The following is a 16,627-nucleotide window of genomic DNA, read 5'->3' on the forward strand; positions in this document are numbered from 1 at the left end:
AGACATAAACTAAAAGCCACAGATCATTAGCGTCATTATGCATTCATCTTTCGCAACTGTCAAGCCGAATACCTGCTTGCTTATACTATGCTTTCAAGACTAGAGCTAGACGAGACCAGCTCCCTATGTGCCAGCTGTTCCTTTCTATTCTAGCTTATATTTTCACAGCCAAACGGAAAAACGAAAAAAAAACCCTCTTCAGATCTTCAGATGTTTCAACAATTTCACCTTCTGAACCCTATCAGAGTCGTCCACCATCGCCGTCGTCGTAGTCGTCGGAGTGTCATTTCCTACTCTTATTCTATTCTTTTCCTGCACAATTCTACTCGCCTTGATGTTGTTAATAGATCGTGATTTTCATCTACCACTTTCACTCACTACTCCCCGTGGTCGTCGTCGTCAAAAACAGTCAAACCCCCCTATTTTGAACAAAATTGACGTATGTGTGTCTGTGTGTAAGTGTGAGCGTTCAAACTTCGCTACCGTTGCAGAACTTCAACCGGTGGTAGCCAAACCGTAGCGAAAACCGCAACAGTTGAAGTTATTTATCTCCGTGATGTTCCAATTTTGTGTAGAATTTAATTATAATGGTTAAAAATAGATAAATTACTACGCCGAACAACGCACGGGAATGATGAGGGAGACACCGTCCCAATGCGTGTGCGTGTGTGAGTGTTTCAGTGTTGTGCATATGTCACAGACAGACGGCATGCTGCGATTGTCTACACTGCGATCTGCGACTGACTGCTGCGATTGGCCAGGGTAGGAGTTGATTGGAAGTGCGCAGGCGCCAACGAGACTGCTTTGATTGCCGTCGTCGTCGTCGTCGACGAAGACGTCGTTTAGTTTTTATTTTCGCCTGCACGTTACATTTAGGCGGGGACGAAGGCTATAAAGCCGAATGAGTGATGAAAATGATCTTCGCAGCGCAGATTTATGGGTACCCTACAGGGTGGTAGTTGCCGGTAGGCCAACATGGAAATGCATCGGTACGCTACCCACCTGTGGGAGTGTTCATTACGCGTTGATTACCCACCGGTCGGTGGGTGAGTGGGTTTTCAATGGATGGTTTTACGTAGGAAACAAATCGAGGTGAATGACTTGCCTGAAGGGTTCATCCCTGGTGACCGCGTAATGTCCACCCACTATTGTTGGTGTCACTGCATGTCTGCGCTAACCAACACCAGTGAGCGAGCCGTCCGTACTTCGTGAGTTCCTTCGCCGAGTGACCGCGAGCGGTGCTTCGCGCGCAGGGCCAGCAGCAGCAGCAGCTGAAGGCTGAAAAATGAAAATTCTCATTTTCCCGTTTTCATTTTAGTTCTTCTACGAAAACGGCAGAGCGCAATTGGTCATAGACGAAGCATTCCTGAAGGATGCTGGTGTCTACACGCTAACTGCCAAGAATATCGCCGGTGAAAAGTCCTGCTCGTGTAATGTTGTTGTGAAAGGTCGGCTGCCGCACGAAACGTCCGATTCCGAACTAGCCAGTGATATGGAACCAGTGAAACCGTCCGTCCAGCTCCAGCTAAAGGACGTCTCAGTGTTCGAGGGGAAACCGGTCCAACTGGACTGCGTGATCGTCGGTCAACCGGAGCCGGAAGTGATCTGGTACCACTGGGAACGTCCCGTCAAGGAGTCCACCGATTTTCAGCTGCTATTCCAAGGTGATCGCTGTTCGCTGGTGATACGAGAAGCATTTCTAGAAGATGCTGGCGAGTACCGAGTGGTCGCTATTAATAGCGCTGGTGAAGCTTCGAGCAAGTGTAATCTAATTGTAACACCACTGAACATCGCGGAACCGGCCGTACGTCAGCCGGCCGAGCGTGTCCTGCCCCAACTGGGGGCGCCACCCAAGTTCGAGCGGCTGCTAAGTGACATCCTAGCGACCGACGGCGAGAAGTGCCAATTCGAGTGTGCCGTCAGTGGTGATCCGCGACCCAGCATCAGGTGGTACGTTAATAACCGTGAAATCGAAGAGAACCCGCGTGTTCATTCAATAATCCGCGAGGACGGAGTGGTGAAGCTCGTCATCGAACAGGTGTTCCCCGACGATAAGGGCGTGTACACGGTGAAGGCGAGCAACCCGTCCGGGGAGGCCAAGTGTTTTTCGAATTTGATCGTCAAATCGGTGAACGCGCCCGAGTTCGAAACCGTGCCGGCGTTTCTTAGCGACAGTGTTGTTTGTCCGACCTTTAAGGAACTGTTTGCCGATCGGGCCGTTAAGTTGCACGATTCGACCAAGTTTGAGTGCATTGTTGTGGGCAAACCGCAGCCGAAAATCCGGTGGTTTTTCAACGACCGGCCCGTCCAGGGACACGATTTTCTCGTTTCGACTAGTGGCGATCGGCAGGTACTGACGATTCCTGAAGTTGTGCCGGAGTTGGCTGGGAAGATTACTTGTTTGGCCGAGAACGACGCGGGACACGCCCAGTGTGTGGCTTTTATCAAGCTGGCCGATGGTTTTGGAACGATGGCGTCGTTCTTGCCGCAGGTTATGGCTGAGTCAATGATGCAGGTCGATAATAGTGGAGCGTCGACGGTGACGCTCCAGAAGCAGGTTACCACTTCATCCTCGTCCTATTCCTCCTCGACGGTGGTCGAGAACGGAGTATCCCAATCCGAGGTGCACTCGCAGTCAGCCCAGATGGACCGCTCGTTCAAGAAAGTCGGTAACGAAGCCCCGGAATTGTCGGAGAAAAAGCAATTCTCGCAGTACCATCAATCGAACGACCTGCCACCATCGATTCAGCAGGAAACATCCATCCTCAACATCGCCAACAACAATACGTCCGAAATGCACGAAACCATCATCGCCAACTCGGGCCAGATCAGTACCGGAAAGCCGGCCAGACGCAGCTCCGCTCCCCGGTTCGTATCGCCGTTCAACGGAAAAATTGTCGACCAAGGAGCCGATGTAGTTTTCGAAGGAATCGTCGACGGCTATCCGACACCCGAGGTGAAAGTAACGAAGAACGATGCCGACCTACAGCCGGACGGAGAACGCATCAGTGTGTCCTATTCACTCAACAAGATCGTAGTCGAGCTGAAGAACGTTTCCACCAACGACGCAGGACGTTATACCGCGACGGCATCGAACGCAGCCGGTGCTTCATCGACCACCGCCGATCTGGTCGTCAAAAGTAAGAATGCCCGCCATCTAAAACCCACGTTCTTTTCCACGTTCACTTTCCTTTCTTTCTTTCTCTGTTTTTCCTTTTATTCTACCCCCCTTTAATCGCTTCTTTAGAGTCTATATTCCCGCCCGTGTTCGGTAGACGGCTACAGGCCCAGAGTGTCCGTCGAGGTGATCGTGTTATTCTGTCCGCGGAAGTAACGGGAACCCCCGAGCCGACCGTGTACTGGTTCAAGGACAACCAACCCGTCCAGGACGCGCTGCTACCGGGCAGCTTCGCTCTGCAGCAGGTTGGTCCCTGCCATAAGCTCGTGTTCGAACAGATTGACCTAGCGGACGCCGGCAAGTACATGCTGCTGGCCAAGAACGCCGGCGGTGAAGCGCAAAGTATCGCCGACATTGCCGTGCTGGAAGTGGAACCCCAGCCACAACCCCAACCGAAGCATGTCTCCTTCGTGGACATACCACAGGTAACTATCCGACGGGTCGGGACGGGACAAAACGCGGGAATGATAGCGGTTTTTCAAGTGTTTAGAATAAGTGAATTTGAGATCTGTGATTCAATGAACGTCCACACATTCCGAGAAATTCAAAATTCATTCCTGCACATTCTTTCATTTTCTGTTTTTCCTTTTTGTTTGTTCGTTCTGTCTAAACTTTCATCTCATTCTTTCATCGCACCATCTATCTATCATCGATCTTTCTACCACACAGCCAGCGGCCGGTGAACCACACGAAAGCATTTCCGGCGAGTCTGGCTTTACCGCTCGTCAAGAGTTTTCAGCCGAATCGAAACTGCAGGGTCCCACGACAGAGTCCACTGTCGTAACCGAAACGCGTCGCACTACCGAAGCCACGATGCGTTTGGAACACAAAATCAACTTCCCAGATCTGCCCGTTACATTTTCACAACGCACACAAACACCCACTATACCGCTTGTGTCCGAAGGAACGATGGTTCAGACAGACGTTCAAACCAGTGCCACCAATACAGACCGAATCGCTACACGAACGGACGCCACACAAACACCGATGCAGATACTACAGCTGCAGCAACAACCTCCAGCGCAGCTGCTAAAGACTGAAGCCACACAAACGACTCCTCAGTTGGAACCGAAACCAACGACCGAGGAGTTCCAAACCGAAACCAAGCGAAGTGCGTTCCAGTTCTTTGAAAAGATCGACAAAATGAACGGAACGCCACATCCGGTGGTGGCTCCTCCACCGCCCATACCAAAGCCAAAATCTTTCAAACCTCTCAAACAAACGCCAGTCGCCATCGATCAAACGCAACAGCTGGTAGGTCCGGAAATACAACTCTATCAAGCGTACGCACCGCCGCCAGTAACCCAACAAACTCCATTCGCTTCATCATCCGAACAGTCACAGTCAAGTAGCGTCACAACCAGCACCATCACAACGACCGCCAGCAGCAGCTATCAAACGACCAAAAAGGTCGAGTTTCTGCAACCACAACCCATCACCGTTCCGACTCCTCCGATCTATCACCAAGAGTCGCACCCTCCGATAACCCCCGAAACGCACCCCATCCCGAAGCACGATCCGACTCCTTCCCACAAAATTCCTCAGATTGTTGCCCAAGAAAGTGCAATCTATCGACCCCAAGCAAGCACCCCCCATCTGGAGCGAGCTCGCAGCTCGTCTCCTCGACCATCGGCGGAAGCCATCGCAATGGAGAAACTTTGGACCACTCCTAAAACATCCGGCTTCGTCACATTACCACGCACCAAGCCATCATCTGTGACTCCTACCGCTCGTAAACACTCTCTAGAGGACAATAAACGCTCAACGCCTAAATCTGAATTCCAGCCGCAGCCAGTGCAGAACGCCTTTTACAGCCAACAGCAGCAGCAGCAGCTGCTGCAGCAACAACAGCAACAGCAGATGTATTCGTCCTTCTCGACGACTCATCAGTTCCAAGCGTCGTCGATATCTCAACAGCAGTACTCGCAAACCATGCAATATCAACCGTTCAAACCATCCGAACCTGCTCCAGCTCCTATGCAAGCTCCACAACCGACCTTCACTCCAGCTCCTCAACCTGTCCTACAGCCACCAAAACCTTTCATCCCGGCTCCAGCTCCGCAGCCCGTCCAACAACCGAAGCCCTTCGTCCCAGCACCAGCTCCTCAACCGAAGTTCGTCCCGGCTCCCGCTCCACCGGCAGCGAAGTTCACTCCAGCTGCACTTCCACAACAACCACAACCGCCTCCGGTTCAACACTCGCTCGCTTCTACTCAAGCCGCCGTACCGTTCCTCTCTGGACCATCCTACAATCAAACTCCTCAGCCGTTCAAGCCACTCCCTCCACCTTCCATCACTCCAACCCAACAGAACTACTCCTCGACGCCGCTCGACTTCCAGCCAATCCCGACGACCTTCGTTCCAGCTCCTGCACAAACCTTCGTTCCTGCTCCGGCTCCGGAACCCTTCGTTCCAGCTCCGACCTTCGTTCCAGCTCCCGAACCCTTCGTACCAGCTCCGCTTCCTGCACAAACCTATGCTCCAGCTCCCGTTCCGCAACCGATCGTTTATCCAGAACCCCAACAACCCGTCCAGTTTCCTCCAACCCAATTCATCGACTTCTCCCAACAACAACAACAATTCATCCAGCAACAGCAGCAGGAGGAAATCTACAAGAAAAAATCCGTCAAGGAAACAAAGCAACTGTTCGAGCAAACGATCCGCCAGCAGGAGGCCCTCGACCTAAAAGCCCCCCGTCTCGTTCAACAACTACCCTACTCCCCGACGAAAGCCCCGCTCACTCTGCCGGCCGACTTTGGCTACACCCCGGCCGAGATCGGGCTCGAGCCGGGACCGCAGCCGACGATGGGTTACGCTCCGAAGCACTCGAACGAACGCAAGAGCTCCTACTATCGTGAGAAGATCGAACAGTCGCTGTTCGAGAGCATGGATAAAGTGCCGGAACGTGTTCCGGCCGGTGGTGTCAAGATTATCCCGCCCAGTCCGCGCAAAAAGCCGCCACCTTCGGCGGCGACGGGACAGTCGGATACCGCCGGGATGACTCCTGCTTCGTTCGAGCCGGCACCGGAAGCAAAGGCTAGTACCGTCGGAGCTAAGAGCCCGTTCACGGCGACCGAGAGTGAGTACGAGAGCGACATGGACGTGAATCGGAAGATGAACGGAGTCAGCGGCTATCTGGCCGACACCGAGGAGGTCCAGAAGACGGTTTCCTTCAGCGAGCAGAAGATCGAAAGCTTCAGCAGCAGCAGCAAAATGGAGCAAAGTGTTGTGGTCAGCTCATCAACCGCTTCCACGCAGGAACAGAAAATCGAATCGTTCGAGTCGTCGACATCAGCAACGGTGGAAAAGGTTGAGGACGCCAGCAAATCGGCCGTGACCGACGAACCCGCTCAACCGCCAGCTCAACAGGCGGAGCAAATCACCGCCGCCACCACCACCACCAGCGTCGTCACCGAAGAGGCTAGCAAGGTTCGAACAAATCGCTTGACAGCCAATTGATTGATGTCTCGTGTGTGCGTGCGTGCGTACGTGCTTGCTTGCGTGATTGCCTAACCCCAGCTCGCAGCGAATAGCAGCTCTAAAAGACGCGCGCAAGCTCAAAACAAAATTGCCTAATTCTGCATGAGTTTTAAGTTTTATTTATCTTTTTTTAGTTGTTTGTTGATTATGATTTTTCGCTTTCAACTTAACACTATTATTTTGCTTACTTTGTCCCCGTAATTCCGATGCATAGTGGGACGGATTCGAAAAAAAATAGGACATAAATAGTATCATCGAAACATTAAGAGCTTGTACGTTAGTTTTTCTAGAAAAATAGCTCAATATTTGGGTATTAGCTGGTACCTGCGCAAATAGAAAAAAAAAATGTTTTATATATATTTCAGGTCAAAACTAATTTATATCTGTGAAGAATTTGCAGCAAATAGCTATGGGATACTTTGTCGAACACTAAAAATCTACACTTTCTTAATAAAAACACTTACTATAGTCGTTCTACAGTTATGGACAAATTATACTTATAGATAAACATTGCTTTAAAAACTCTATGTTGGCAGGATCAATCCTAACTTGCATCATATGTTTATATTAATCCAGAAAAATAAATATGATGCAAGTTAACGATTTATCTAGAGATTTGTCTAAAATAGAAACCGAGACATAATAGTATTTTTATGTTGCTTTTTCGTTAGCTTTCCTACGGTCGGCTACAGAAATCAGAACATTTTTTTATTTCTCTACGATGTTTCGGCTTGCAATCCTTGAAAATGGCATTTATACAAAATCGAAACGTCGGAAATAATTAGAAAAGCTGTTTTGATTTCTGTCACTTCGTTCGCCACATTACCGCATTGAAGTTTAGCCAGGAAACATCAAAGAAAATTTTCGATTTTCTTGAAACATCGCTCGTTTTAAAAGTCCGTAACTTCTAAACCAAGCGTCAAAACAACGATTTTTTTCTTGAAAATATAAGAACATTTACTCAGCAATCTAGGAAAAAAATTCTACAACGGTGAAAAACTCTAACAACAATACGGATTAATCTAAAAATGTTCTAATTCAAAAACAAGTTTCTAAAAAAACTTTTTCTTGTTTGCCAAGTTATAATCTTTTAGTAACTAAAAGTTTTCTTATTTTCTTAGAGTTACACGGAAGTCATTTTTTACGCGGTTTGTTTTTTCGTGAATTTCGGAATTCACCTTCGCGTAAAAAATGACTTGAGTGTATTTAAAATTAGGCTTAATACTAGGTTTTCTTGTTATCTTTACGTTATTTAATACGCGATATTCCTAAGCATTTATTTACTTCAAAAGTTTGAAGGCAGCTTTTGGGTAATTTTATAAAGTTTTCAGCTGTTTTGTCGAAATTTTGAAACGTTTCTGACAAGTTTTAGACAGTTTTTGGGCAATTTCCGAGTATTTTTTCTATGAGTTTTGGGCAGTTTTGTAGAAGTTTTTGAAATGCTGCGTAGAGGTTTTTGAAAATTTCAAACCGTTTTTGAGCAAGTTTCTGGGCAGCTCCTAGATGGTTCTTGGGCAGTTTTAAGGAGTTTTTGAGAAGCTTTTGGGTAGTTCTAGAAGTTTTCAAAAAGTTATTGTAAAGTTTCTAACAAATTTGAACAGTTTTTGGGCAATTCCTAAAAAGTTTTTGGTTTGTTTTGTAAAAGTTTCCTAGACGTCTTCAAGAAGTTTTTGAGAATAAATAGTTTTTAAATGATCTTTGAGAAGCTTTTGAGAAATTTTTTGACGGGTTGATTCTAGAAAATTAAAAAAAAAAAAGTTTAAAAAAATACTTGCCTAGAAAGTGTTCAATTCTAAAAATATTTTTGGGCTGCTTTTGGACAGATTTCCGGCAGTTTTTGGGAAAGCTTTAAACAGTTTTGTGTAATTTCGGGAAGCTCTTGGGCAGCTTCAGAAGTTTCCAAAATGTTTTTTAGGAAAAACAAGTGTTTGTAGAACTTTCAAATTTATGAACAGTTTCCGGGAAATATTAAAGCAATTCATAGCGGCTCAAAGGTTTGTTTGGTAAATGTTTTTGAAGTGTGAATTTTTTATAGTTTTTGAGAAATGAGATGATTTTTGGGCAAAATTGGAACGTTTTTGGGTAGCTTTTGAGAAGCAAATTTAGGCAAGTTTTGCACAGGTTTTTAGGTTAGATTTAGAAATTAGAAAAAAACACAAGTTTTTAAAAAGTTTCCAAGAAGTTTTTGGGAAGATTTTTGGACAGTATTTTTTTAACAGTTTTTTGTGCCGTTTGTGTACAGGTTTTGGGTAATTTACGGGTAGCCCTTGAACAGCTTTCGGGCATCTTTAAGGAAGCTTGCGGGCTTAGTAGAACGTTCCGAGATCATTTCAACAAGTTTTGAGCAGTTTTTGGGAAACGTTTGAGCAGTTTAAAGTACTGCAGTTTCAGAGCAGTTTGCATAGTTTTGTCATTGTTTTGGAAAGCTTTTTGTAGAATTCGTAGGTTTATGGCAGAAACGGTTTTAGGTAGTTTCTTAAGCAATTTTCGATAAGTTTTAAAATATTTTTTTTATCAGTTTCTTAAAAAAATTCAGGCTGTTTTGATGTTTTAACTCTTAAGCTCTTTTATAAGCATTTTTAGGCAGTTTTAAGCCATTTTTACGCAGTTTTCATTCGGGTCTCAAGCAAAATTTATTACAGCTACAGTCAAATAAAACAAAAAGACAAGTTTTGAAATCGGAATACAGTACGTAGGCTTTGCTTTGCTAGGCGGCTTTTAGGCAGTTTTAAGCAGTTTTTAGGTAGTTATTAAGCAGCTTTTAAGCAGTGTTTTGGCTCAAGCAGTTTTAGACAATTCTCAATCTGTTTTTAAGCATTTTTGAGGCGTTTTTAAAAATTTTAGGCAGTTTTTAAGCAGTCTACAACCGGTCTTTTACACTTTTGAAATAGTTTCAAACAGTTTTATGGTAGTTTTTAGGCAATTTTCAGAACAACTATTAAACAGTTTTCATTCAATTCAAAGGTTTTACGCAACTTTCTAGTAGCTTTAAGCAGTTTTTAATCATTTTAAGCTGTTTAGGGCGGCCTTCAGGCCACAACAGCCCTAAAGGTGCTTTAAAACTGCCAACAAATTATACTAATATCGGTTAAAAAAATTCTTTAAACAGTTTTTCAGCAGTTTTTAAAAATTTTTGGGCTGTTTTTAGGAAGCATTTAAGCACCTGTTAAGCCGAGTTTTCTTAAGCAGGTTTTTCTTAAGCAGTTTGTAAGCTGTGTTTAGGTAGTTTTTAAACTGTCTTTGAATAGTTTTTAAATAATTTCCAAACCGTTTTAAGCAGTTGTTGTACATATTCTAAAAAGCTTTTAAACAGTTCTTAAGCGGTTTAGAAGTAGATTTTAAATAGTCTTTAAGCAGTTTTGATGCAGTCTTCAAGCAGTTTTTCAGCGGTTTAGAAGCAGTTCTGAACAATTTTAGGATAATTTTTAGCAAATTTTGGTATTAAAACAATATTTATATAATTTTCAGGCAGCTTTAAAGCACCTCTTAAACAGGTTTTTGTAGTTTTAGGACAGCTTTTAGGCAGTTTTTATTAAGGTTTTAAGCAATCTTCAGTCAGTTTTTATGCAGCACTCAGGCAGTTCTTAAGTGGCTTCTAAACAGTTTTTACGCAGCTTTAAAGCAGCCTCAGGAAGTTTTTAGGCAGTCTTCACGCTGCTTTTAAATGTTTTTATACAGCTTTTAAGCAGTTCTTAAGCAGTTTTTAAACAGAGTTAAGCAGGTTTTAAGTTGGTCTTGGGCAGTTTTTAAGTCCTTGGTAAGCAGTTTTAAAACAGTTTTCTGAACGTTTTAATCAGCTTTTAGACAGTTATCATGAAAATTATTATTTGGTAGTTCTTAGCACCTTTCAGGCACTTCATAAAAAATTTTTGAATTGTATTTACGCAGTTTTAAGCAGTTCCTAATCTGTCTTGAAGCAGTTTTTCAACAGTTTTCACGCTGCTTTTTAGCAGTTTTTAAACAGCTTTTAGCAGTTTTAATTCTTGTTTAAATTGTTTTGGGGAGCCTTTAGGGTCATAATATAAGTTACTGGGCCAACCATAGAAGCTGAGAGATGTCTGCTTCGAACAAATTAGCGAAGAAAAAGAAGAAGAAGAAGAAAGAGGGAGCCTTTAAGCAGTTTTTAATGGTTTTATAAACCGTTCTTAAGCCAATTTTAGACGGAATTTATGCAGTTTTCATGCATTTTTAAACAGCATTCAGGGAGTCTTAAGCAGCTTGTATGCGGTATTAAGCAGCTTTCAGGCGGTTCTAAAGCAGTTTTAGGAGTATTTTTAGACAGCTATAATCTATCCAAAACTTTAAAAAAAACTGTTTTTTTTCTCAACATTTCAAAAACATTTTAAAAACTGCTTATAAACTCCTCGTAGACTTTAATTTCAAGAACTTCCAACAAAGGTTTAAAAGGATTACATAAAACTGTTCCATAATTGTCCAAACACTGCTGGAAAACTGTCTAAAAACTGCCAAAAAACTTCTCAGAAACTCAGGATTTTTGAAAATTTTAAAAACTTTTATAAAGAAAACTTCTCATTACTGCCAGAAAACTACCAAAAGTTGTCCAAAATGTGCCGAAAAACTTATCAGAAACTTTTCGTGATTTTGGTAAAACACCTGGAAAAGTTCTACAGAACTGCAAAACAAAAAACTTTTGAAAAGTTAACCTAAAACTGTTTAAAAACTTTTCGAAAATTGCTCAAAAAGTGAGATATAATTTTTTAAGGTAGACAAAAACTTAAGGAAATCTAGTTTTTTGGCTACAACTCTAAAATAACGCTTTTTTGGGGAGTTAGGAAGTGTCTGGTGCGAAGAACGATAAATTGGATTGGGTCATCCAATGGCAGGTGGGGCTCGCACCCACGCTCTTTCGGTTGGTACCCGAATGTTTTACTAACTAAACTACTGGCGCACCCTTACATTTAGGTAGTCTAATATCAAAGTTTGTTTTATTCTCCTAGTTCTATCACTCCATGCTCGCCTCGATGACGATAATTATTTTTGTATGGTTGCTTTTTGTTTCTACCGCCGAGAAGATAGACTGTTGTCTACTCGGTTGGTGCGATGGAATAACGAAAAAACCCTATCAGGAAATTTTTCTAACTACAAATTGACGAATTTTTCTAAATTACTGAGACAATTTTCTTGCGTTTTTGACGCATGGTTCAAGAGTTATGTACTTTTAACATAAGTAATGACCGATAAAATCGGAAAATTTTGTTTAGTTTTCTAGAAGAAGACGAGTTCCGTAATTTGTCATACATTGTTTTCATTAATATGACTTTGTTCAACGAAGTTTCTTAGAACTATTTTTGCTATAATTTCTGCTTACAAGATTCAATGAACATTTTATCTGTCTGCGCAGGGACGCCCTAATACCTAATTATTTAACTACATACCAAAAAATGTTTCATAAAAGCATAAACTTGTCTATAGAAACCAACGTGCCTATGCTTATGAAGTTCCGATGATATTACTTATGTCCCATTTTGTTTCAATACATCCCACTGTGCGTTGTCGTCGTCGTTGTCGTCGTCGCAGAGTGGACGAAACAAAGAAAAACACACCCCAGAAGTCAAGTCGAATTGATCTATGTCAAAGTTTATTTTTGCCTCTACAAGATCAGCTCACCGGCCAGCCAGCCAGCCAGCTAGCCAGCGTCACCAAGACGACGCATAGCTGCTGCAGGCCCAGTCTGGCGCTCGCAATGTGCGCAACGCCGAAGAAAAAATAAGCAGAAAAAAATACCACCACCGTCAGGCGCGAAAGAAACGGTCGCGATGCTTGCAATTTGTGTGTCAATGTGAAATTCCTTGCTTTAAACTGTTGCACTCAAAGTCGTTTCTAATTGGGTTTTTCCTTTTCTCGTTTCGTTTTTTTTTTCGTTTGTTATTTTTCTCTTCTTTTGCCGTGTTATCGTAGGAATCTGTTACAACTACTGAGGAGGGAGTTAAGAACTTCCTGGTGAACAATGACCTACCGGAAGATTTGCAACCTGTTAAGGTGCTACCGACGGAGGAGCCGCTGCCGACACTGAAGAAGGTTCCAGTTCCGGCTGCTGTTCTACCGGAACCACAACCCGAGCCTGTCCCAGCACCTGTCATCATCCCGGAACCGACTGTAGCACCCGCTCCAATCGTCGAACTTCCGGCACCGGTGGTTCAAGCACCAGCACAACAGAATGGCTATCCATCGGCTAGTGACTACGAGAGTGACTTCGAGAAAAAGGTCAAACCAGTGTGGCAACCAACCGAGCAACAGTCATACAAACCGGTCCATCCGGTGTTTAACCCACCGAAACCGCACGAAACCGGACCAGCTGCACCACCGCCATCAGTATTTGATCCGATCGACAAAATTAAACCGACAATTCAAGCTCCCATACTGAGTGAAACACCCAAAATCGAAAAACCGACTCCCATCAGCTACACCCAAAGTCAGACAACGCAGCAGTCCTTCCAGGAGCAAAAGAGCACGACCTTCCAGTCCTATCAACAACAGCAAAGCTATCAACAATATCAGTCACAACAATATCAACAGCAGCAGCAATCGTTCCCACCGGTAGAACCCGCACCGGCTCTGTACTACACCTCGATCACGGGAGAACCAGTTCATAATGCGATCGCAACGGAAACATCCAACACTCTGCACATGAAAGAAACGACCGAAAGCAGCAACCGGGTGGTGAACATGTCCCAGACGCAGCGCGTTGTCAATCTGGAGTCCGCCAATCAATACCTACAGCAACCCACATCGACCAGCTTCATGCAGAGACCGGGCCGCTTCACTCCGGGCGAGTACCGCGACAGCGATCACGAATACGATGGAACCCGCATCCGTCCTCTGTGGACGCCAAATCCTTCGGATAGCGATGAACCACACTATCGAAGCGTCCGGCCGAACTTCAAACAACCCCGGTCGGCCAGCGTGCCCCGATCGGCCGAACGAATCCAAACTCCGATGGAATTCGACACCGGCCCAGTGCTGATGCCGTCCAGAATCGATCTCACCAGTGTCAGCAGCTCTAATCAACAGCAAACGATGACCAGCAGCGAATCGGTGGAAGTTCTGCAGACCCAAACGCTCGATCGTCAATTCACCTCCAAGCGCCTGGCGACTTCGCACGTGTCCAATCTGCGTGACGATATGGCTGTGAAAGCGCACCGTGTTGCACCGGTCACCTACTTCCAGAAGGCGGCCAATCAGGCGGAAAGTATGTCGCAGTCCTTCAAGACCAAGGCGTATCATTTCGCCAACGAAGTGATGACCGACATGCGCAAAACACCGATCAAACCAATCCTGAAGAACGCCTTCGGTCACCAGGTTCCGGTAGCACCGCCACCGGCCGCCGCCACCCCGGCCAGCAACGCCCAAGCCTACCGAGAGGAATCCAGGGTGTCCCAATACGGTGAGTAAAAATATGCAATGCTTTTTATTCTATTTTTTCCTCGAATCCCCTGTGAGGAAGCATGCAACTTGAGGCCGGATCAGCTGTTGGTCATAAACTAGCGTAAACTGACGGGTCATAAAACGATTTAATTTTTTTGTTTGCTCTGTTTTCACGGAAACTAAAGCGGGACGAAACAAGTGCCGGGTTCCGTTCGAACGGTTGCTGACCCAAACAAGCAAGTTAAGCAATCCGCAAGCCTCAAATTGCATCTATTAATAAACAACGAGAGTCAAACTACCATCCCACCCTCCCTCACGTTTAGTTCTCCCATCTATTTCCATCTATCTTGCCGACGATTTCTTCATTATTTATTTTTTTAATCTACTCTCGTCATTCGTTTTTTTATCTATTCTACCAAACGTTTGATTTGCTTTGATTTGCTACGACCGTTACGACTGAGTTTGTATTGCGAGTTTTGTTTCTTTTTTATCATCTCGAACATTTCTCTGTTTGTCTAAGCATTTGTTTTTTCTTTATTTCATGAGTTTTGTGTTTTCATTTTCGCCCATTGTTCTCGATCAATTTTTAAAAATAACCCGTTTTTCCACTCGCTGAAAACATTTAACACTCGAGACAATTTATTTTCTATTATTACCTTACCATACTGTCGATCTGTTGTTTGATCCGTGAAATAATATGAAATTATTTACCCGCCACCGCACCGGATCGAATTGTCTGCCTCAAAACCGTAAATAAATTTAATGAATGTCCTTCGAATCCACACCTCCGCAACGTCCACAACTCTCACGAACACAAACACGTCGACAGGCACCAAACATGTCGATCCGGACACCGGAATCATCTACTTCAAGTACGATTTCGGGTACGAGTTCGGCATAATCTTCCCGGGCGAGGGCCATCGGATTGCCGTCGGTGGCGGCACCGGCAGCAACGCCTCAACCGCAGCCCCGCTGCAGCCGGCGAAACCGAAACATCCGCGCTATCTGAGCCCGACCCCGTTCGGGTCGTACGGTGTGCAATCGCTGGAGGTCCCCGTAATACACGAACGCACCAAGGACTACTACCGGAACTGCTCCACCAGTCCGGTGCCGGCGCACCAGTTCCGCCGGTCGGCTTCCGTTCCGGCGAGCGATCTGCACGCCAGCCGCTACCAGCAGCGGTACAGTTACCCGGCCGGAAGCGGCAGCGGACGGTCGACTCCTCGCATCGGAAGCTACCGGACGTCTTCCCGCTGCACCACACCAGGTTAGGCACCCCACCTGCTGGCTCTCGATGTTGCTGCTGTTGCGCCCGCACGCTCTATTTTTCTTCCACAAACTCTTATTCTATGTAGCGTATTACAATGCTTTCGATGTTGGTCCACTCTGCCGGTAGACAATTGATTAACAATTTAGAAAAAAAAACACACATGCAGTCTTGAAACACAATCTACGATCAATGTTCGTTTTTTCTTAGTTCGATGTTCGTTTAGTCGTCCTAAAAGCTTTTGGTTCTAATCTTATTCACTGTGATAACAATTGAGTAAAAAATCTTTTGAGACGTATGTTTGGTAACAAAAGTAAGTAGCTAGCGTAGAATGGAATGCAAAATTCGAAACTAAAGTATTGAGCGTGTGTTGCTTTAGCTCACATAAATGTAGCACTAAAGTAGACGTTTTGTAGTAAAACTATTAGATTACCTATATGTCTTAAATTTAATAACCTTAATATCTTTGGTTTGAAATCAAACCCGAATCGCATTCCATAAAATTAGCCCTTTTAATCTATGAATTGCTCGAATTTACCGGGGTATTAGAATTCGAGACAGGTCCTTTACTTTTTAAACATTAAATTCTCTGACGCACACACCTTTTAAGGCGCACACATATTTTCCAAAGAAAGCAAAACTAACAAGCAAACATTACTATCAGTCACAGATCGGCTCGTCGGCTTAGAGCTTAACCATATACACCATAGTGTAGTCCTGGCGATCCAGAACTTTACTGCACTGCACGTATAGGTGTAGCCTAGCGAACTTTTTTTAAGAAAACTTAACTAAAAATTTGTTTGGGAATGTGAGTCAGTGGAGGTGCATGGTACAATGTGAATATCCAGAACACTTAAGTAACAGAACAAAAAGAAAACGATATTATTTGATATAGGATAATTTGATTACGCAATTAGCATTTCTAAAATCCCTTTGGTGGACACCTGGAAGTGTTAATAAACATTTCTCCTACCGATAATTTGTTAATTCGGCCTGTGACCGATAGTAATGTTTCTTTGTTAGCAAAGCAAAGTAAAGCCATTTATTAAAATTGTGGCAGTGAGTTTTCAAGTTTTTGTAAAAAAATTGTAAATGCACAAAACAAGTCACTAAAATAGTTAAATACCAAACAAGGAAGATAAAAGAAAATTTCAATCAAATTCTTCTACTCTTTCTATATATCATATGCCGATTTTGACGGATACGTATATTTCAATAACTACTTCTAATATTCTTTAGAGTCGAAGAAAAACCAGAAATATCCAATCGCTTACGAAATCTGTCCGTATTGTTGCAGTTAAGAAAAAACACCAGGC

General features: G+C 44.3%; 1 protein-coding gene across 1 annotated transcript in view; it reads left to right on the top strand.

The window, feature by feature from the left end:
* The window catches only part of LOC128736814 (titin), a 251,582-nt gene that overhangs the window by 36,061 nt on the left and 198,894 nt on the right, over positions 1-16,627 (top strand). The window contains exons 8-12 of the mRNA XM_053831305.1: positions 1,319-3,140; positions 3,248-3,603; positions 3,848-6,607; positions 12,578-14,063; positions 14,874-15,311. Of these exons, the coding sequence (XP_053687280.1) occupies positions 1,319-3,140; positions 3,248-3,603; positions 3,848-6,607; positions 12,578-14,063; positions 14,874-15,311 (6,862 nt within the window). The remainder of the gene's footprint in view (positions 1-1,318; positions 3,141-3,247; positions 3,604-3,847; positions 6,608-12,577; positions 14,064-14,873; positions 15,312-16,627) is intronic.

Source organism: Sabethes cyaneus, chromosome 2 (genome assembly GCF_943734655.1).
Source record: "Sabethes cyaneus chromosome 2, idSabCyanKW18_F2, whole genome shotgun sequence".
NCBI lineage: Eukaryota > Metazoa > Arthropoda > Insecta > Diptera > Culicidae > Sabethes > Sabethes cyaneus.